This window comes from Poromitra crassiceps, assembly GCF_964638095.1.
Source record: "Poromitra crassiceps genome assembly, chromosome: 11".
Classification (NCBI taxonomy): domain Eukaryota; kingdom Metazoa; phylum Chordata; class Actinopteri; order Beryciformes; family Melamphaidae; genus Poromitra; species Poromitra crassiceps.
Window position 1 is genome coordinate 50,029,832 of NC_139643.1, and position 24,286 is coordinate 50,054,117.

The 24,286-nt window shown below is 42.9% G+C and overlaps 2 protein-coding genes across 2 annotated transcripts; both read left to right on the plus strand.

The window, feature by feature from the left end:
* Nucleotides 1-8,071: 8,071 nt before the first annotated feature.
* LOC310785713 (class I histocompatibility antigen, F10 alpha chain-like) lies at nucleotides 8,072-11,168 on the plus strand (the record flags this gene model as incomplete). Its single annotated transcript, XM_083646849.1, has 3 exons — nucleotides 8,072-8,153; nucleotides 10,278-10,556; nucleotides 10,813-11,168. 3 exons carry the CDS (start codon nucleotides 8,072-8,074, stop codon nucleotides 11,166-11,168), a joined length of 717 nt encoding a protein of 238 aa, XP_083502975.1.
* A 5,174-nt stretch (nucleotides 11,169-16,342) lies between these two features.
* On the plus strand, nucleotides 16,343-20,811 carry LOC310785714 (major histocompatibility complex class I-related gene protein-like; the record flags this gene model as incomplete). The annotated part of the gene is made up of 6 exons (XM_083646850.1): nucleotides 16,343-16,391; nucleotides 18,458-18,724; nucleotides 19,187-19,465; nucleotides 19,678-19,977; nucleotides 20,148-20,175; nucleotides 20,718-20,811. The coding sequence occupies 6 exons, from the start codon at nucleotides 16,343-16,345 to the stop codon at nucleotides 20,809-20,811; spliced, it is 1,017 nt and encodes a 338-aa protein (XP_083502976.1).
* Between the last annotated feature and the right edge of the window lie 3,475 nt (nucleotides 20,812-24,286).

Consider the following 24,286-nt stretch of genomic DNA (forward strand, 5'->3'; position numbering starts at 1 on the left):
CTAAATGGCGAGTCACACAGGGACGGGTATTCTGCTAGTATATAAATTTGGCAATGTGGACTCTGTCTGTCTGTTTCAAGAATTTTGTCTGGCCACAGCTATGCGCCGATCGCTTTTACGTGCGATCGGGTTGAAACTTTCAGGGGGTGTGAAGAGCACCAGCGATACTTTCCTGCCGGTTGGCCAGCCGGCAGGAAAGTATCGCGGGACTTGACGAGACTTGGTGACCGAGATCACGAATGAGGTAATTTGATCCCTGGGAGACTCCAGGGAACAGCCCGGGGGAAAATATCAGTCTGGTGGTTGTTGAGGGATGAGATTATGACCATATGTGGCGAAAACGGGAATAAAACTGGCTATTTAGATGCAGGAAAGACAGGCTGCCACTTGGCCCCCACGGAGCTCTATTTTACGACTGGATTGGAGAGTATTGATCTCAAAACAACGCGTAGGACAGCCAGAAACGCTGCGGAGATCACTGGGTGAGTCGTCAGATCATAATTAATGTGAGGAGAGGGGTCCAGGTAAAAAAAAAACGAAATTCTCCTTTAATATTATTTTCGATGATAGATTATATTGTAAGCAATAGCCTATGATAAATCGGGGGGGGGGGGGGGAGGTTATTCTGAAGATGTAATTGACATGTATGGGTTTTAGAAAAGTGACATAAGAAGAAGAGGAAGAACCAGTTCATTTTCTGTGACCTCAATGCTCATTTCCCGCTGTGACCAGCAACACCCACAACTTCTAAAAGCATGTCCTCTGCATGAGCAGTTTGATGGTGTGAACCTGGTGACCTGGAGCTCTGCAGACCTTAAGGACTGTTGTGCCACTGAGTCATAGGCTACAACACAATACAAACTACAACCAAATCTTCAAAATCAGGACTTATCAAGGACAATACTATAAAACATACAAACAGGACTTAACTGAATGTCACTGAGATATCTTTCTCGTTAGATACAACTTCTTTATCCAAACAAGATGAAGGTGTTGGTTCTGTTGCTCCTTTTCTGTCACGATGCATCTCCAGGTAAGATCACATTTAAAATCTTTCCTATGCAGTTGTATTAACTGAAGTTTGATTAGTAGACTGATATCATGTTAAGATAAATTATATTCACATCTGCTTTTAAGTTTATGAACGTGAATTTATTTTAATTGCAATAATTTAAGTTAAATGGAGATTTCATATGAATTATTTTCTATAGCCTGTTGATGCTTTCAGATGATCACACTCTTGACTCACATCACATAGTATTTCATCTGACAATGTCTGTCCACTTACCACCAGCATTTAGAACCCCCCCCCCCCCCCCCACACACACACACACACGCACACACACATACACCCCTACCTAACCAACAGTGGACTGTCATTTTGCATCCACTAAGTGTGGACCTCTGTTTCTGGTCATTTAAAAAAAACAAAAATAGAATAGAAAATTTACTTTTAAGGTCCTTTTCCATAATATAACTGCAAAAGTGCTTTTTGATTTTTTTTAAAGAAATTGCCAAGAGGGGACTTGGATCCATGAGTGAGGTCTAGCTATCAAAGAGGGGACCTCCATATCCTTCACACATTCTGGCCTTAACGACCCTCGTCAGGCTTCCCCCACAATGCAGACAAACACAGACACTCTGGGTAGCCCTTCATTTTAATCCAGTGTGAAGTTTATAGTTAGGAAATACACTAAAGTTGAACCTTGTTTTTTGTAAAAAAAAAAAAAAAAAAAAAAAAAACATAACATAAGTGTTACTAATTTAGCTTGGTAAATATACGTATTCACTTTCTTGTCGGGGGTTAGGTGTGAAGATCAATGCCACTCTCATATTTATCACTAAATACAAAGCCAGCAGGCTGATCAAGTAAAACAAAACAAAACAAATGCAAGACATGATTGCTCTGATGGCCTGTGTTTTATAACTGTGGACAGCGCCAGCTTAGCTGTTTGCCCCTGCTTCCAGTGTTTGTTGATGCACATTACAGAAAAAACGTCCACACTTGTATTATGTCGAATGACTGGAGCCCACTGTTGGCTGTTATATAATGACACAAGTTCCCTCTTAGATATTGTGGAGGAAAAAATCCACCGCAATGCTCTGCCGATTCATCAATAATTAGATATCCGTTTTAAATGTTCATAGGAGGTTTTCTTTATTTCCACAATCATCTCTCCGTGCACGGAGGTCTCCTCTTGTCTACATTTGACAATGCAAGAGCCCCGCATTATTGTTTACAACAGTTCATATACTAAAACCAATGTTGCCCGCCCCTCTCCTGGATCCGTTCATTCAACCTCCCTCCAACTCAGTACTTCTCCATGACGTCCATAGTTAATCTGATGTTCACTAGAATACATAACAAATCCAGTCTATAGTCACAACAAGACACAGGTTCCCACAGGAACCTCTATTCCCATAGACACTTCCCAAAACAAGACATATGTTCTCACAGAAACTATTCTGTACAGCAATCTCCTGCAATGACTGAAGAACACAGTTCACTAAATACAGCATGGAATTGCCATAGCCAATAACTAATCAATCAATACACACTTGATCAATAATTTGCCATTACAATTCCACACTTTTGATAAGAATAAATCATTATTATCAATATTAAAAATAAATTATTGATAACAAACTATAAGTTCAAACACAGTCAAAGAAAACTAACATAACTATTATCCTTAACTTGTTAGAAAAAAATGTATCATCTCACACATCTATATAGATTAAAATTTCCCTATGTGTTCACAATCACAATTAATAAGTCCTTCATTTCGGTTACTTACTTAATACTTAATACATACTTATGTTACAATGTATCATTTGCTCAAATCAAACTCTTAGTTATGCTAATATCAAATCAAGCATGATTATTTACCCAAGATTTCATATCATAAACGAAGTGTGTCAGAGGTCAATGGCCTTTTTTATTGTTCCACACTTTTTGGCATATTTTTTTTTTTTCTCTTAAGAACACAGTTTACACATTTCTGGTAATTGCTCCTGTTCATCCAATCGAAGACTGAAACCTTTAACTTGCTACAGGTTACATTCAAATTAAGCCCTACTTGGTAGTTTAGAATATGTTTATATTCATTTAACACACAATTTGATTAATTACCCCCAACCCCGCTTAATACACAATTTACACAACCTACAGAGTACATTAGTCAGATTAACCTCTTTGTTTTGGGTTCCCTTCCAAGCATCCGGCAGACATACATCCCAAGTCGACTTTGGCATGTACTCTGCTCAAAGGCCGGGAAACAAACCCGCAACCTATCAGCTCACAAGTCATCTTACAAGTCCAAGTCATGTCTGAAGTCTTTGTCCTCCTCTCCGCTCTCTAGTCACACTGGAGTCCATTATTTCCTGTCTAACTGGTGTACATTAACATTCCCTTCAACAATCACACACCTTTCACCGTTCCAAGGCTTCACTCATTCACACTGTGTTCACACTCCCCCTGTCTCCTGTGGTTCCAAAACGCTTTTTAATACACATGATCACAGTTTTTTACACAAACCACACCAAGTACGACTCTCAGCATCTTACTCGCCAGGGGGAAACCGTCTGTGGTCCAGCTCACGCATGTGTGTGTGTGTGTGCAAAGCCTAAGCTAATTGCACTGGTGAAGGATATGGGGGGGGGGGGGGGGGCTGGATCTCAGCATCTGGCATTGGAGATCCGATTGTCCCATGGTGATTGTCCAATCTGCTTATCTCAGTCTGCTTGTCCAATCTGCTTATCTCAGTCTGCTTGTCCAATCTGATTGTCTCAGTCTGCTTGTCCATCTGATTGTCTCAGTCACACAGGCACACAAAACACATACACCACAACAACAAAAACTTAAAAACAAAACAAAAAGCAGACACAAAACAAAAGCTGCTTTCCCCCTTTGACAGATGCGTTATATAACGCATGTGTCAATTAATTTAGCAGTTTTTCTATATACTTATTTTTTAGAGAGAGACACCCTTTAACTTTCTCTGCCTCTCTCAGTCCTCTTGGGAAATGTGTGTGCGCTATGCACTGTGGTTATCTGGAGGGTGCTGCAGGTTTCAAGGCTTCAGGCCGAGAAGCGGGGGGGGGGGGGGGGGGGAAGAGAAATCTCAGTGTGTTCACAAACATTTACCTTTTCGCTTGGCAATAAGGTTTTTCCAGGCTAAACACTCACTTTTCCTAAAAAAAACATAACTTCTATTAAACAATACTGTACTAATGCATAAAAGTACTTTTGCTCTGTGTGCATTGCATGTACATAATGTATACAGTGTGTGATTCTTTACTAAAACAATGGTTTGTCAAACAGCTGTAACATGCAAATGTTCAAGTGTGTCTTTACTTATCTGCTCATAATTGGTGTCTTTGGAGGAAGTTCTGCTGTGAACCCTCCACCCTCAACTGGCTTGCGTCTCCGGCCGTGTCAGTCTCTCGCCTGTGATTGACCAGCGCCTCACACCCTCTCCGCTCCGTCTTGATTCGCTTCGTTGAGTCCTCTCCGCTGTTACTGTCCAGGTGGCGTCAACCTCCGGGCCAAGCCCATGAATCGAAAACTCCACGGCAGTCATATATTCTTTTACAGCAAGCAAACCACTCATATTGCATTTCTGTAGCCCGTTTACACCGGTGTGGTGAAACACTTACACGGGAGGGAGAGATAAATCTCTCCCACTGCTGGCCGCTAGCTGCGGTGTTCAGGGCTGGTGGCTGCGGTACGGATGCTGCTGCCGGTTCCCTGGCTGAAGCCTGCCCGGAGTGTTGATCGTCTCCGCTGGAGCCTGGACTGCTGGTGGTCCTCAGTGTAGTTGAGCCTGGCGCTGACTCTCAGTCTGCTACATGGTGGTGGTGAGGCACGGGTCAACTTCCAGGTTGAGACCTTTTAAGACACATTAAGAGACACTAGCGAAAGATTAAACTCCTCACATAATAAATGATATGTATGGCCGTATGTATTGCTTCTGGCAGACATACTTTCTTTTCCCCCTTATAATAAATGTGTTGCTCTTGTTTTTCTGTGGTTCTTCAAAACCACCTAGACCATAACTTTTATACAGTCTATATTTCCCTCTAAATGTGGCGTGTAGGTCTGCTTGAGACAAATGTGCTTTCCTGGTGTGTATTTCGACCTCTGCAAATACAAACCCATAGCTCCTCATGAGCTTTCTCTAAACAGCTGTGGTTTTGTTTGTGTGTGCGAAATCAAAACCAATACCTTGTGATATTACCAATAAAAACAAAATAACAACCAATCCCTCTTTTGTAGGCAGGTATGGATTAAAATAAAACACACTGTGTATTCACATAACAAAATAAACAACCCTGTTTGTCCCCTGCCGGCCGGCTTATCTACACACATATGAACGTTTAAACCCCAAAATAAAAAGTTGAATTTGAACGTTTAGCCCCTGTTTAACGCTTGGATCCCAAAACAAAAAGTTCAATTTGAACGTTTAGCCCCAAAATAAAAAGTTTAACCTGAACATTTAACCCCAAAACAAAAAGTTTAGTTTGTGAACTTTGTGATTTTTCTTCCTCTCATTTTTCTCATTCAGAAATTTCTCATTCATATCTCAGTCATTTCCCATTCATTTCCCATTCATTTTTCTCATTTTTTTTTTCTTCCTCAATGAGCCTCACTGCTCAGTTTCACCCACACTCTCCCCTTTTTTTTTTTTTTTTTTGTTCAAAGGAAAGAGACCTTTTGAAAACAACTTTTCTTTTTTCTCTTTTTGCAAATGAATGGTAAGAATTTTCCCAATGCTTTGACTTTGCAATTGTATCCCTTTTATTATAACTACATATACTTTATACCTCCTTTCGCAAAACTCAGGTCTGGGTATGTGTTTTTTTTTCCACTTTATACTGCAGTTTTAGACGCTAAAGTAATACCTTTCAACCCGCGCCTTACTGTTTGTCCGTCGACAAACAGGCCGATTTTTTCTTCTCTAAATCTTGCCCAAATATGAGTCGGCTCTAGTAAGCTCCCTTACGCGTGCGCTCTAAGCTACGGCAATAGTGAGTTTTATCTAATATTATCTCACGCGAGCATCCCCAGGACACATCGCACTCCCCTCAAAGGCAAAAGATTTCCCAGGCAGAAGTTACATCCGTTTTCCTAACGCAACGCCTCACCCTCTCGGCGGTGAGTATATCCGATAACGGCAATAGTGAGTTTTATTTAATATTATCTCACGCGAGCATCCCCAGGACCCCGCACTCCCCTCAAAGGCAAAAGATTGCCCAGGCAGAAGTTACATCCGTTCTCCACTACACAATCCCCCAGACCTGCAGCTTTTAACAGTAGTTACAATTGTCTATTTTTAGAACCAATTGTATAACATTATTCTAAATTTCACAGCTACTCAATTTGACATAAAACCGATCAATCAACATTGCACTCAGTGTGTATTTGCCTCACCAGGTTCCGCAGATCACAGCGCTGGGCTACATTCCTCCGCATGTCGACTCCTGCTCTCTTAGCATTAATCGAGCTTTCAGGTCCAACTTTGACAGGAGGTTATCACCAGTCGACATGCCAGAGGTCCGCATCCCAGTCGTGAGATCCCGTAGACGAGCCCCCAAGTTGTGGAGGAAAAAATCCACCGCAATGCTCTGCCGATTCATCAATAATTAGATATCCGTTTTAAATGTTCATAGGAGGTTTTCTTTATTTCCACAATCATCTCTCCGTGCACGGAGGTCTCCTCTTGTCTACATTTGACAATGCAAGAGCCCCGCATTATTGTTTACAACAGTTCATATACTAAAACCAATGTTGCCCGCCCCTCTCCTGGATCCGTTCATTCAACCTCCCTCCAACTCAGTACTTCTCCATGACGTCCATAGTTAATCTGATGTTCACTAGAATACATAACAAATCCAGTCTATAGTCACAACAAGACACAGGTTCCCACAGGAACCTCTATTCCCATAGACACTTCCCAAAACAAGACATATGTTCTCACAGAAACTATTCTGTACAGCAATCTCCTGCAATGACTGAAGAACACAGTTCACTAAATACAGCATGGAATTGCCATAGCCAATAACTAATCAATCAATACACACTTGATCAATAATTTGCCATTACAATATGATGTAGTGACACGCACACTCCAGCATGGATGAATACAAAAGAAACAAGATAAATTAATACCACTCATGAGAAAAACATTATCTCAACTAAATAGTCTCTTGAAAAATGATTTGTTATTGTGTTTTGTGTAACAAGTTTTCACAGGTACTGGATGTCAATTAATCAACAACGCTTAACCTGTTGTTTTTTGTTGTTGTTTTTTTTACATTTCTCCAGTGTTTTGTATTCAGCTTAACTCTGTGTTGGTTGGCAAGAATCAGAATCAGAATCAGAATCAGAATCAGAATCAGAATCAGAAAAACTTTATTGATTCCCCGGGGGAAATTGGGTCACTCCCATTCTAACATAAAAATATATATAAGCATAGATAAATTGTAAGAAAATAGAAAATATGTGTGTAAAAATATGTACATTATACCACAATATAACAAACTATAGAACAATAATAATAGAACAAAACTATAATATAACAAAGTACATACTGACTGACTGACACACACACACACACACACACACACACACACACACACACACACACACACACACACACACACACACACACACACACACACACAGGTTTTTATAAATCTCACAAGCTGCTGTGGCTCAATGCTCTGCTCTGTCACTGTAAAGTCGTTCATATCTCTAATAGTTTAAGCGTTCAGTGTGATTTGGCTACATGAACAGAGATTGGAATTATTTCTTGTGTTGTTAGTGTACACATAATTTAAAGATGTAAATCAAAACCTGAGTTAATTTCCTGTTTGTCCCACAGTGACTCACTCCCTGAAGTATCTCAACACTGCATCCTCTGGAGTCACAAACTTCCCAGAGTTTGTGGAGGTCAGGTTTGTTGATGGAGTTCAGGTGTTTCACTATGACAGCAACACCAAGAGAGCAGAACCTAAACAGGACTGGATGATCAACGCAACAGCAGATGATCCACAGTACTGGAAGAAGATGACTGAGATGTGTCTGGAGAAACACCAGACCTCCAAAAACAACATTGAGGTCATAAAGAAGCGCTTTAAGCAAACTGGAGGTTTGTTTATGTTTCATTTTATTCTGTTTAAATGTTTTTCATCCTGCTTTGTTATAAAATAGCAGCGAGATGCAGCCTTCATCACACACACACACACACATGCACACACAAACACGCACGCACGCACGCACACTCACGCGCACACACGCGCACGCACACACACACACACACACACACACACACACACACACAGACAGACAGGCACACACACACACTCTCTCTCTCTCTCTCTCTCTATTCTCTCTCTCTCTCTCACTAACACAGATACTGGGCTCTATTCTCCCAATGGCCTTAGGCGTTAAACTGCCTGCCTACCGCTGACTCGGGAGGATACAGTCATGTTTTTACGCCACAAAATGCGCTTTACGCTGAAGAGGCGTGGCACAGTGCCAGAATAGGCCAGAATGGGCGTTTCGGCCTTAAATACCATTCTGGCCTATTCTGTCACTGCATCTCTTTCACTCACACACACACACACACACACACACACACACACTCTTTCACACACATGCACACTCTCTCTCTCTCTCACTCTCCCACATGCTCACAAGCACACAGACACACACGCACACACACACGCACACACACACACACACACACACACACACACACACACTAACAAGCGCACACACAGATACTTTCTTTCACATACAAAACACACACACACACGCGCGCACGCACGCACGCACGCACGCACGCACGCACGCACGCACGTGTAATGGCTTGCTCTTAGTGGTGCTTGCCTGACAACGCCACCTAGGTTTGTTTGGATAGAGCCTAGGAACTCTATAAAAGGTGGACCCAAATGTACCAGGTAGGTTCTTTATATACAAGGGAGAGCAGTGTAACTAGACCCAAGGACAGAGACGGAAACAGTTGTACCCAAACGAATACCATTTATTGACTATAATATAAATAGGTATGCATTAAAAACGGGCTTTCAAACAAGAGGTAAAAATGGGGTTAAGGGCTTTAAAAGCCAACTAAAATACAGGGAATAAAATGGGATAAAAATGTACAACTAAAAAGTCCAGATAGAGTCCCGTGTGTTCGATGGTCCCAGCTCAGCCGACGTGCCCCTCACTTCCGGCCGGGGTCCAGCCAGCCGCCCAACAGCGCCGCACCAACGTTCAGGCAATCCTTCACACACCGTACTCTGGCTCCATCACGTCTCGGTTCCGCCGTCCACTCCCTCGGAGGTGGCCTCTATAAGAGAAAAGCGGGCGAGTACGTGTTGTCGCGGTCCCACAGCAGTAGCGCTATGATACTATGATTGCAAATTAACGTAACTTGGTATTTCAGGAACTCCCGGCTAGGCAGCCAACCACTATAACAATCGTGAGATACTCACAGTGCCCTGGACCAGGCTCCAGCCTAGTCCAGTAACGGCAATCAGGCCTGGGTTATAGTGTGTCAGTTCTGGTTCCTTGTTCCTCTTCAGTCGGGGTCCTGGGTCGCTGTCCTGGGTCGCTGTGGCGGGGACATGGCTGGGCCCCGTCGGCTGCTGGCGGGGACGTGGCTGTCTCACTCGGCTACTGGCTGTCGGTCTGTGGCTTGCTCCCCCCTCCAGTCCCTTGCATCCTCCTAATAAAGGGGAAATGCTCCCCCGCTCTGCTCACCCATTGGCTCCCCCGTGTCCATTCCCCTGCCCCAGGTGTCTGTGGTTTCGGCAATCAGCAGTCCAGGCAGAAACTCCCAAAAACAATAGCACTCCAAATACAAACTCAAATAATACAAAAGTAATCAAAGCACACATTGAATAATTAAAGAGCACATCTAATGAAAAATAATTAAATAAAGAACACATCTAATAGAAATAAACCAAAACAAATAAATCAAAACAATAGGGAGTTCTCTGCCCTGTGACACACGCACACACACACACACACACACACACACACACACACACACACACACACACTAATACTACTGGATGCTCGTCTGGTGTACTGATACTTTACATTTTTTTCCCATGATTCTGTCCATCCCATAATAACCAATAGAGATTTCTCTCTCTCTCTCTCTCTCTCTCTCTCTCTCTCTCTCTCTCTCTCTCTCTCTCTCTCTCTCTCTCTCTCTCTCTCTCTCTCTCTCTCTCTCTCTCTCTCTCTCTCTCTCTCTCAGGTGTCCACACCTACCAGATGATGTATGGTTGTGAATGGGATGATGAGACAGGAGAAGTTAATGGTTTTCAGCAGTACGGTTATGATGGAGAAGACTGGCTGGCATTGGACATGAAGACATGGACATGGATCGCTGCTAAACCAGAGGCTGTCAGCACCAAATTGAGCTGGGATAATGACACAGCTCAGTTAGCAAAGACCAAGAAGTATATTTTACAGACCTGCATTGATGACCTGAAGAAGATGGTGTCCTATGGGAAGAGCTCTCTGCAGAGAACAGGTAGAGTCACATGACCTGATGTAGTTTCATCAACACAACAATGTTCATCTGTCTCTTCTGTTTCTAATGTACAGACACATGACAGTGAATATCAACCAACACAGTTTGTTTGAGTTTACACAGTTTTTCTCTCTCTCTCCCTCTCTCTTAAATTTATTCTCTCTCCCCTCTCTCCCTCCCTCAATCCTACTCTGTGTGTGTGTGTGTGTGTGTGTGTGTGTGTGTGTCTCCACCCCCCCCCCCTCTCTCTCTCCAGTTCTTCCCTCGATCTCTCTCCTCCAGAAGTCTCCCTCCTCTCCAGTCACCTGCCATGCTACAGGCTTCTACCCGGACAGAGTCATGTTGTTCTGGGCCAGAGATGGAGAGGAGCTTCAGCACCTTCAGGATAAGGGAGAGATCCTCCCCAACCACGATGGAACCTTCCAGACGAGCGTTCGGCTGAACGTTTCATCAGTCAAACCTGAAGACTGGGGGAAGTACGAGTGTGTGTTTCAGCTCGCTGGTGTCGAGGAGGACATCATCACCAAACTGGACCCAGCAGTGATCAAGACCAACAACCCGGGTAAGACTGTAATCAGAGCTGAGCTGATGGAGGAGGAGAGACTCATTTAGTTTACTTCTTACACCTGACTTGCAGTGTTTGAATGTATTAATTCAGCTCTTCAAAGAAAAAGACACTCAAGCAGTGAGCGCCGTTCTTGTTCTACCTTCTGTCATGTTTTGTCTCTCCAGTGGAGCAGACAGTAAAGACACCTTTGAGGTTACAAAGGTCCAGGGTTCAAGGTGGCCAAGTCCTACTTGCCATAGGTTGCAGTATCACATGTCTACTTCTCCCTTTAGTTAGTTTCTCCTCACTGAACCTATAACAGGCATTTGGCTCAGTAGGTAAAGCCTCAACCTTTCATGTGGAAGTTTGTGAGATCTAATCCAGACTTGTCCTTTCCAAACTCATTACATTAGCCATCAAAGACTAATAGGACATTTGTCAGTTGTGAACAACTCCTGTGACTGTAATGAAAAGATGAACTTGACAGAAGCTAAGACTGCATGTCTGAACTTCACAACATGTCAGTTTGTGTGTGTCGTTTTACCTTCTGGAATGTTTGGTCTATCTGCTTGCCTTTTCAAATTGTGCTAAGACCCCTCAATTGCCGCTTGCGGCTATATTTAATTACTACATGGTGAATATGTAAGTGAATATGTAAGTGTTTCAAGCATAACCTGCCTAGTTAAAGGTAGAAAAAACATTAAAAACATACAACAACCAGAGCTGATTCCTCCTCTCCAATTGAGACAAGACAATTTCACACATGCTGTAAAAACATTATATTTTTCAGAATGTAAAATGTTTTATACATTTATTACTAGCCCACAAGTAAAAATGTGATATTTTTTAAAGGAATTTACAGTAACACAAGAGATACACATGTAGTTTAGGAGTTTGAAGTTAAGCTGGATGAATCAGCTGTCAGAAAACATCTGGCCAGGATTTCCAATTGATCTCCCCTTTAGTTGATTATACCAAACTATTCAATATTCACATAAAATAAGATGATTTTCTCATTTATATTATTCCTGTCATCTTTTTGACCATCCACCTCCTGCTTCTCTCTCAATCTCTCCCTCCCTCTCTCTCCCCTCTTCCCCACTCTCCCTCTATCTCTCTCGCCCAGGTGACTTTCTGGTTATGACTGTTGTGGTTGTTGTGGTTGTTTTGGTGCTGGCTGTCAGTCTGCTGCTGCTCTACAGATGGAAGACAAAGAGGGAACGTGATGGTGAGTTAACTTCCTACCCTGTCCTTCAGCGCTACTTCAACACTGCTACAATTCAACCGCCCCCACACCCCCACCCACACAAACACACCCACCACCCACACAAACACACCCACCACCCACACACCCGCACACACACACACACACACACACACACAGACGCACACACACAGACGCACACACACACACACACACACACACACACACACACACACAGACACACAGACACACACACACACACACACACACACACACACAGACGCACACACACAGACACACACACACACACACACACACACACACACACACACACACACACACACACACACACACACACACACACATAAAACCTTTGTACTGTCTGTTCCACAGGTTTGAACACCAGGGGAAACTCAGACAGCATAAACCTGCAGGTGACTTGCTTTAACTCTTATCTGTTTATTCTCATAGTTAGTTTCCACCATTGACAGTATAATATATGGACATCATATCAGCTCCCAAAAAGTGAAGCCAAAACATCTCTGGTGGCTCGCTGCAATATATCTCATAAATCCCGCCCCTTCATCTTAGCGGACAGGACACGAGCCAAACTAAATAATCAACATGTCAAATACATTTTCTCCATAGATGGTTTCTGTCATGTTGTGTATAGTTCTTATCACGCTGACGTATGTTCAAGTGCTCATTTTCTCAAATAAGTTTATTTTTAATTAGTTAAAGTTTGGGGGGAAATAAACTCCGGTTGCAGAGCTTTTCTGCACCTTGCAGCCGCCTCTCTTTGCTTTTAAGGAGGAAAGGAGCTGCTGCTCAGAAAGAACTACACAGCCTAATAGATGTAGGATACATGCAAGATGGAGGACTGTTTCCATGGCTTGTCACCTTGCTGAAGTTGATATTATTTTTTACAGAATGTCATCTATGCAAACTGGCCTCCAGCCTCCAGATCCCAGCCAGACCCCAACTACCAGAACCTCCATCCAGCCAGCATAGATCAGAACCAAACATCCTCTACTCTGCAGCCAGACTCCACCTACCTGAGCCTCCATCCAGCCACCATGGATCAGAACCAAACATACTCTACTCTGCAGCCAGACTCCACCTACCTGAGCCTCCATCCAGCCACCATGGATCAGAACCAAACATACTCTACTCTACCTGGCCAGTTTTAAGGTCTTTTCAGACCAAAAGCAAATAATCAGTGCGAATAAATTGCATGGCGATTAAAAACAAACAAACAAACAAACAACTTTTATCTCAATGGGACTATTCACACCAAATACAAATTTGCTGTGTGGATTTCTTCCCCCCTGATTTGGTGTGAATAGTCCCAAAGAGATAAATGTGTGTTTTTTGTTTGTTTGTTTTTGCCGTGCAATTTATTCACACAGGATTATTCTCTTTTGTTCTAAAAATACTTTGAGCCTGATATATTAGGGTGGGCTGGTAGACTTGGGCGGTAAAGAGGTTTGAGAAGCGGACTATCCCGAAGGTTGCCGGGGAGGGGGGGATTAATAGTATTCTATTCTGGATTAAAAAAAAACTTATCAGGACAAGTCCATTAGCCTATTTCACAACCCACCCAAATCAGTGTCTAAAAGGCAGGAAGTAAAACACAGGCGCAAAGAAGGTCCTGTTTGCTCTTCCTCTAAATAAATACATAATACGGCACGACACCAGGGGTTTCCCAGAGCCGCAGCTCCGCCTGCTATTGGGGTGGGATCAGCAAGCTGTGCCATCACTGGACAGGTGACCTGTCAATCACGCCCAAATCAATCTTTTCTTTATTTTCTTCCTTTATTAGTGCCAATTGCCAACAGCTGATTTCCTAAATGTGTCAGTTAGACCTGGATTGTATTTTAACACCTTTGTATATAGTTGTGATACTGAAAGGTACATATTTTGTAAATCGTGCTTCATTTGGTGTGTCGATGAATGTTGCTTTATTGTAGTTTCACTCCGCTCTGTGTACAGTATGTGACCAGGGAGTGTGACTGGGTCCAGGTCTAGGGGAGTGAAGGTATGACCACTTTACAACACACCTGTTATGGGCTCTGTGATGAAAGGAGTCTATTTTTTTTGCCATGAATCTCATCACTCATTTAATTTTTAATAAAGGACAAAGAAAAAAAAGAGAGAGAAAACTCCTTACAACACCCTAAAACTGTGATCAGGAAAGTGTTGGAGAAGCACACGACGTGTGACAGAAATGTCATCAATTTTGAATGATTGGGAACTGAAAATCTGGACAGAGGAAAGTGCATTGATGCATCTCCATGACTCAAAGACTTATCATTGAGGTGGCAAAGCCTTCACTCCCTCAAGCTTTGACTTGTTATTATGAAAGATATGTACATATTAATCTCTTTGTGTAAATGTTTCTATATGATATTTAATATTATTGATATTTGTCCAGAGTGCCTGTTTCGAAATAGCCCATTGCCACAAAATGCCGTGCTGGTCGCAGTAATAATGGTGGTTGTTGTTTGTTTGCACTCAGAGTCCAACAAGATGTCAAATGCAGAGAATCCACAGATTCCAACAGTATCAGTCTGATCTCTCTTACGAGCAAAACTCACTGAACTAGCAGACGAAGAACAACACTTACTGTCGCGACTCGTGAAGGAGGCGGTACTAGAGTACTTTGAACATCTGTATTTTATATTGTATGCTTCTTGACTTGCAGTACTTACCTTTTACATTGATCTTACTATGTTTATTAATGTTATGCACTGAACACCAAAGTACATTCTTTGTAGCCTGTGTGTAAACTTACTTGGCAATAAAGACATTTCTGATTTACAGACGTCTATCAGAGGAGACGATGGCTGGAAGAGTTTTTTTTTTATAACAATCTACTGTAGAATATTGTGATCCATGTGTGTGCAGAAAACAAGGAACCAACTTTTCTTTTTTTTACGAGCAGAGAAACATTGGCTATAATGTTCAGCAAAATCGTTTCATTTCCTCGTTGGTCTGTAAGTTGACTTTTGCAATCGGCGTGTTGTTCAAAATACTACAGTAGTGATGTCACCCTACAGTAGGGCAGTGGTTCTCAAACGTTTTCAGATGAAGGACCCCATAAACTGACACAAATTAGACCACACCCCCAGTTACATTAATATGATGTTGTCCCATGCAGGGTACCCATCTAACACAATTGTTGCTCTTAGATGTTTTATTACAAGAAGTGTATGAAACTCTGACCAAAATAGTCATATATTCTGTCCTTGTGTTACTTATGGATGGAATAGTGAAAATAAAGTATCCCCCTTTTTGCTGGGGACCCCCTGGATCCTGCTCAAGGAGCCCTGGGGGTCCCCGGACCCCACTTTGAGAAGCTGCCCTAGGGCACCACACTGTGGTAATCTGGGCTGTAGACACACACATAGAGAGGGTAACAGCGATGGAGGGGCGGTCCTCAACTCTCTCTGCCTCCTGACCACACCCGTGCCCAAGGGTGGGCATTGGGGGGCTGGGCCTGCCCACTGAATCAGCGGTGCCCGCCCTGAAATATTGTTGGCGTGTGGTTTTCTAACCCCCAAAAGTTGGTAGTTTATTATTGTTAATATTATTTTAGATTCTAGATTATGTAAGCAATGGCATATGATAAATGTGGGGGGGAGGTTATTTTGAAGATGTAATTTAGTACCTGGGTTTGAGAAAAGTTAAAAATGAAGAAGAGGAAGAACCTCAAACTGGTCAGGTCTTTAACCACTTCAATTTCTGTGACCTCAATGCTCGTTTTTAGCTGTGACCAGCAACACCCACAACTTCTAAAATAATTCCCCCTATGAGCGGGTTGATGGTGTGAACCTGGTGACAGAAATACTGTGACTGAGCTCTGCAGACCTTAAGGACTGTTGTCTGCTGAGTGACACAACAAAATAACAACTACAACCAAATCTTCAAAATCAGGACTTATCAAGGACAAATCTATAGAACATACAAACGGGACTTAACAGAATGTCACTGAGATATCTTTATCATTAGATACAACTTCTTTATCCAAACAAGATGAAGGTGTTGGTTCTGTTGCTCCTCTTCTGTTACGATGCATCTCCAGGTAAGATCACATTTAAAATCTTTCCTTTAAACATGCAGTTGTTATAACTGAAGTTTGATTAGTAGACTGATATCATGTTAAGATTAATTATATTCACACCTGCTTTTTTCTTTTTTCATATTTTATTTTATAATTTTCAGAACATAAAAAAACAAAAACAGGCTCAGACAAAAACCAAAAACAAACAAAACATACATATACCAACATTAATATTACAAAATAGCGCTACCAGCCGCATCAAGTTTCCATGTGCTTGTAAGGAATGTGCGTGGAATCCCATGCAAGGGGTCCATGAGAAGTCAGCCGAGCAAGTTACTTGTCGTTCTTAACCTCATTTAAGTAGTCTAGAAATGGCTCCCAGATGATTGTGAATTTCCTACATGAATTGGTCCTCAGGAACTGAAGTCTGTCCATATGTATAACTGAGACCATGTCTGTCAGCCACAGCTGAAAAGAAGGTGGAGAGGGGGACTTCCACCCCTTCAAAATGAGTCTCTTGGCGATAGTCGTCCCCTGCGTCAGAGACTGTTGTATAGCCTAGGGAGGAGCAGAGAGGACTCTGAGCAGCCCAAGATGGCGAGCTCCGCCTCCGGCTGAAGGGTCACTTTATAAGCCTTAGAGTACCAATCAAATATTTTGATTCACACCTGCTTTTAAGTTTATAAATGTGAATGCATTTTAATTTCAATAATTTAAGTTAAATGGAGATTTCATATGAATTATTTTCTATATCCTGTCGATGATTCCAGATGATCACACTCTTGACTCACATCACATAGTATTTCATCTGACCCACTTACCACCAGCATGACTTGACCCCCCCCACCCCCCGCACGCACACACACACCTACACACACGCACGCGCGCGCACGCACGCACGCACGCACGCACGCACACACACACACACACACACACACACACACACACACACACACACACACACACACACACACACACACACACACACACACACACACACACACACACAGGTTTTTATAAATCTCACAAGCTGCTGTGGCTCAATGCTCTGCTCTGTCGTTCAAATCTCTAAGGGCTGTATCTTCCCAACAGCGGCAATTTTGCGTTAGCGCCCGTTTTGCGCTGGAATAATGGCACGCAAAGCCCTAATTGTGGGCATGTCGGGCCGCTGCGCTTCACGTCATCTCAGCGCAAACCCCGATAGACGTGTTTATGCCCATATTAACAGGATTCACCACAAGTTGAGATCACTCCCCTTAAAAGCCACAGCGTCACCGCAGGCAGGCAGCAGCTTCTTTCTTACGCAGTGCAAGCAGAGTGGCAGTGTGAGAGAGAGAGAGAGAGACAGAGAAGAAAGAGGGATAGAGTAGTTTGGATTTGTAACGAAAATTGATGCTTTTGGAATTAGTAGCCTTTTAATTAGTCGTTTCGCTCATATAGGCTAGGCTATAACATACACATTTAAAAATATTCATTTCTTTAATAGGGTAGGGATGTGTGAGATTTTATTACAATAGCCTATACCAGAATTGTTGCATGGTGCAATGTTGCAGGGAGAGAGGTTACTGTATAGCCTACTGGCCGGTGTTGTGTCAGAAAGTGATTTGCTGCCAGAAACTGATTTCGATCCGCGGGACCACGCACAGCGCTGCCTCGGTGCCTCTATGTGCACTGCATTATTATTATTATATTATTATTATTTTGGAACGGGCAATGCCCAAACCTCTCTTTGCGCTCGCCACATACCGACGGTATCTTCCCCACAGCGCTAAATGACACTTGCGTGAGACACATGATAGGCTAGAGGCCCACCGACACGCCTGGGCCATGCCTACACCTGTGTCATCCCAGCGCAAAACTGGACGGTGGAGGCAGACGATAGCTTAAGACGCTGGGAAGATAGCAATAAGAGGCGCGCAAACGCAGCGCAAACGACAGCGCCGTACGACGATAGGGCCCTAATAGTTTTCAAGAGTGCATTGAATTCAGTGTGAACAGAGATTGGAATTCTTTGTTGTGTTGTTAGTTTACAAATGTATTTAAAGATGTAAATCAAAACCTGAGTTAATTTCCTGTTTGTCCCACAGTGACTCACTCCCTGAAGTATCTCGAGACTGCATCCTCTGGAGCCCCAAACTTCCCAGAGTTTGTGGATGTTTGGTTTGTTGATGAAGTTCAGGTGTTTCACTATGACAGCAACACCAAGAGAGCAGAACCCAAACAGGACTGGATGATCCCTGCAACAGCAATTAATCCACAGTACTGGAAAAGGGCGACTGAGATGTGCCTGGAGAAACACCAGACCTACAAAAACAACATTGAGTTCATAAAGAAGCTCTTTCACCAAACTGGAGGTTTGTTTATGTTTCACTTTATTCTGTTTAAATGTTTTTCATCCTGCTTTGTTGTAAAATAGCAGAGAGATGCAGCCTTCATCACACGCACGCACGCACGCACGCACACACGCACACACACAGAGAGACAGACAGACAGGCACTCTCTCTTTCACACACATGCACACTCTCTCTCTCTCTCTCTCTCTCTCTCTCTCCCACATGCTCACAAGCACATAGACACACACCAACTACTCTCTTTCACATACAACACACACACACACACACACACACACACACACACACACACACACACACACACACACACACACACACACACACATAACTAAGACTACTGGATGCTCGTCTGGTGTACTGATACTTTAAAAAGAAAAATCCATGATTCTGTCCATCCCATAATAACCAACAGAGATTACATTCTCTCTCTCTCTCTCTCTCTCTCTCTCTCTCTCTCTCTCTCAGGTGTCCACACCTTCCAGGATATCTATGGTTGTGAATGGGATGATGAGACAGGAGAAGTTAATGCTTTTCAGCAGTACGGTTATGATGGAGAAGACTGGCTGGTGTTGAACATGAAGACATGGACATGGATCGCTGCTAAACCAGAGGCTGACAGCACCAAAAACAGCTGGAATAATAACAAAGCTGAGTTAGCAGAGGACAAGAAGTATTTTTCAAAGACCTGCATTGATAACCTGAAGACGTATGTGTCCTATGGGAAGAGCTCTCTGCAGAGAACAGGTAGAGTCACATGACCTGATGTAGTTTCATCAACACAACAATGTTCATCTGTCTCTTCTGTTTCTAATGTACAGAAACATGACAGTGAATATCAACCAACACAGTTTGTTTGAGTTTACACACAGTTTCTCTCTCTCTCTTCCTCCCTCAACTCTACTCTGTGTGTGTGTGTGTGTGTGTGTGTGTGTCTCCCCCCCTCTCTCTCTCTCCAGTTCTTCCCTCGATCTCTCTCCTCCAGAAGTCTCCCTCCTCTCCAGTCACCTGCCATGCTACAGGCTTCTACCCTGACAGAGGCATATTGTTCTGGAGGAGAGATGGAGAGAAGCTTCAGGACCTCATGGACCAGGGAGAGATCCTCCCCAACCATGATGGAACCTTCCAGATGAGCGTTCAGCTGGACGTTTCATCAGTCAAAGCTGAAGACTGGGGGAAGTACAAGTGTGTGTTTCAGCTCGCTGGTGTCAAGAAGGACACCAAACTGGACCCAGCAGTGATCAAGACCAACAACCCGGGTAAGACTGTGATCAGAGCAGAGCTGATGGAGGAGGAGAGACACATTTAGTTTACTTCTTACACCTGACTTGCAGTGTTTGAATGTATTAATTTAGCTCTTCAAAGAAAAAGACACTCAAGCAGTGAGCGCTGTTCTTGTTCTACCTTCTGTCATGTTTTGTCTCTCCAGTGGAGCAGGCAGTAAAGACACCTTTGAGGTTACAAAGGTCCAGGGTTCAAGGTGGCCAAGTCCTACTTGCCATAGGTTGCAGTATCACACTACTTCTCCCTTTAGTTAGTTTCTCCTCGCTAAACCTATAACAGGTGTTTGGCTCAGTAGGTAAAACCTTTCATGCGGAGGTTTGTGAGATCTAATCCAGACTTGTCCTTTCCAAACTCATTACATTAGCCATCAAAGACTAATAGAACGTTTGTCAGTTGTGAACAACTCCATAATGTGACTGTAATGAAAAGATGAACTTGACAGAAGCTAAGACTGCATGTCTGAACTTCACAACATGTCAGTTTGTGTGTGTCGTTGACTCGTTTTACCTTCTGGAATGTTTGATCTGTTTGTCTTTTCAGATTGTGCTTAGACCCCTCAATTGCCGCTTGCGGCTATATTTAATTATTACATGGTGAATATGCTAACTGGGTCTAAGTGTTTTAAGCATCAATTAATTTGAGTTAAAACCTACCTAATTTAGTTAAACGTAGAAAAAACTTTAAAAACATAACAATGTTTTTCACCCTGAACCAGTTCCTCTTCCTCCAACAACAACAACAACAACAACAACAACCACAACCACCACTCCTCCTCCAGCTGTCCTGCCTGCAACAACAACCAGAGCTGATTCCTCCTCTCCAACTGAGACAAGTAAGACAATGCACATGCTGTAAAAACAATATCATATGTTTCACAATGTAAAATGTTTTATACATTTATTAGCCTACGAGTAAAAATGACAGATTTTTAGACAAATTTACAGTAACACAAGAGATACACATGTAGTTTAGGATGTGTTGACAACATTGTTTAAAATATGAGTTAAGCTAGATGAATCAGCTGTCAGAAAACGTCTGGCCAGGATTTCCAATTGATCTCCCCTTTAGTTGATTATACCAAACTATTCAATATTCACATAAAATAAGATGATTTTCTGATTTATATTTTTCCCTTCATCTTTTTGGCCATCTACCTCCTGCTTCTCTCTCAATCTCTCCCTCCCTCTCTCTCCCCTCTTCCCCACTCTCCCTCTATCTCTCTCGCCCAGGTGACTTTCTGGTTGTGACTGTTGTGGTTGTTGTGGTTGGTTTGGTGCTGGCTGTCAGTCTGCTGCTGCTCTACAGATGGAAGACAAAGAGGGAAAGTGATGGTGAGTTAACCTGTCTCTCCTTCAGCACTACTTCAACACTACTACAATTCCCTACACCCCCACCCACAGACACCCACACAAACACATCACACACACCCACAGACGCACACACACACACACACACACACACACACACACACACACACACACACACACACACACACACACACACAGACACACACACACACACCCCCACACCCCCCCCCCCCCCCACACACACACACACACACACACACGCACACACACACACACACACACACAAACACAAACACACCCACCCACACCCACACAAACACACCCACGCACGCACACACACACACACATAAAACCTTTGTACTGTCTGTTCCACAGGTTCGAACACCAGGGGAAACTCAGACAGCATAAACCTGCAGGTGAATTGCTTTAACTCTTTGTATCTCTGTTTATTCTCATAGTTAGTTTCCACCATCGACAGTATAATATATGGACATATCAGCTCCCAAAACATCTCGGGTGGCTTGCGCAATATATGTCATAAATCCCGCCCCCTTCATGTTAGCGGACTGGGCATGTGCCAAACTAAATAATCAACATGTCAAATACATTTTCTCCAAAGATGGTTTCTGTCATTTTGTGTATAGTTCTTATCACGCTGACGTATGTTCAAGTGCTCATTTTCTCTGATAAGTTTATTTTTGATTAGTTAAAGTTTGGGGGGAAATAAACTCCGGTTGCAGAGCTTTTCTGCACCTTGCAGCCGCCTCTCTTTGCTTTTAAAGAGGAAATGAGCTGGTGCTCAGAAAACACTACACAGCCTAATAGATGTAGGATGGAAGATGGAGGACTGTTTCCATAACTACTGCTGGTGTGCTGTCCTGGCTTGTCACCTTGCTGAACTTGATATTATTTTTTACAGAATGTCACCTATGCAAACTGGCCTCCAGCCTCCAGATCCCAGCCAGACCCCAACTACCAGAACCTCCATCCAGCCACCATAGATCAGAACCAAACATACTCTACTCTGCAGCCAGACCCCAACTACCAGAACCTCCATCCAGCCACCATAGATCAGAACCAAACATACTCTACTCTGCAGCCAGACTCCACCTACCTGAGCCTCCATCCAGCCACCATGGATCAGAACCAAACATACTCTACTCTGCAGCCAGACTCCACCTACCTGAGCCTCCATCCAGCCACCATGGATCAGAACCAAACATACTCTACTCTGCACCCAGACTCCACCTACCTGAGCCTCCATCCAGCCACCATGGATCAGAACCAAACATACTCTACTCTGCAGCCAGACTCCACCTACCAGCGCCTCAATCCAGCCACCATGGATCAGAACCAAACATACTCTACTCTCCAGGGCCAGTTTTAAGGTCTTTTCAGACCAAAAGCAAATAATCAGTGCAAATAAATTGCATGGCGATTAAAAACAAACAAACAAACAAACAAACAAAAAACTTTTATCACAATGGGACTATTCACACCAAATAAAAATTTGCTGTGTGGATTATTCCCCGCCCCCCTGATTTGGTGTGAATAGTCCCAAAGAGATAAATGTGTGTTTTTTGTTTGTTTGTTTGTTTGTTTTTGCCGTGCAATTTATTCACACAGGATTATTCTCTTTTGTTCTAAAAATACTTTGAGCCTGATATATTAGGGTGGGCTGGTAGACTTGGGCGGTAAAGAGGTTTGAGAAGGGGACTATTCCGAAGGTTGCCGGGGAGGGGGGGATTAATAGTATTCTATTCTGGATTAAAAAAAAACTTATCAGGACAAGTCCATTAGCCTATTTCACAACCCACCCAAATCAGTGTCTAAAAGGCAGGAAGTAAAACACAGGCGCAAAGAAGGTCCTGTTTGCTCTTCCTCTAAATAAATACATAATACGGCACGACACCAGGGGTTTCCCAGAGCCGCAGCTCCGCCTGCTATTGGGGTTGGATCAGCAAGCTGTGCCATCACTGGACAGGTGACCTGTCAATCACACCCAAATCAATCTTTTCTTTATTTTCTTCCTTTATTAGTGCCAATTGCCAACAGCTGATTTCCTAAATGTGTCAGTTAGACCTGGATTGTATTTTAACACCTTTGTATATAGTTGTGATACTGAAAGGTACATATTTTGTAAATCGTGCTTCATTTGGTGTGTCGATGAATGTTGCTTTATTGTAGTTTCACTCCGCTCTGTGTACAGTATGTGACCAGGGAGTGTGACTGGGTCCAGGTCTAGGGGAGTGAAGGTATGACCACTTTACAACACACCTGTTATGGGCTCTGTGATGAAAGGAGTCTATTTTTTTTGCCATGAATCTCATCACTCATTTAATTTTTAATAAAGGACAAAGAAAAAAAAGAGAGAGAAAACTCCTTACAACACCCTAAAACTGTGATCAGGAAAGTGTTGGAGAAGCACACGACGTGTGACAGAAATGTCATCAATTTTGAATGATTGGGAACTGAAAATCTGGACAGAGGAAAGTGCATTGATGCATCTCCATGACTCAAAGACTTATCATTGAGGTGGCAAAGCCTTCACTCCCTCAAGCTTTGACTTGTTATTATGAAAGATATGTACATATTAATCTCTTTGTGTAAATGTTTCTATATGATATTTAATATTATTGATATTTGTCCAGAGTGCCTGTTTCGAAATAGCCCATTGCCACAAAATGCCGTGCTGGTCGCAGTAATAATGGTGGTTGTTGTTTGTTTGCACTCAGAGTCCAACAAGATGTCAAATGCAGAGAATCCACAGATTCCAACAGTATCAGTCTGATCTCTCTTACGAGCAAAACTCACTGAACTAGCAGACGAAGAACAACACTTACTGTCGCGACTCGTGAAGGAGGCGGTACTAGAGTACTTTGAACATCTGTATTTTATATTGTATGCTTCTTGACTTGCAGTACTTACCTTTTACATTGATCTTACTATGTTTATTAATGTTATGCACTGAACACCA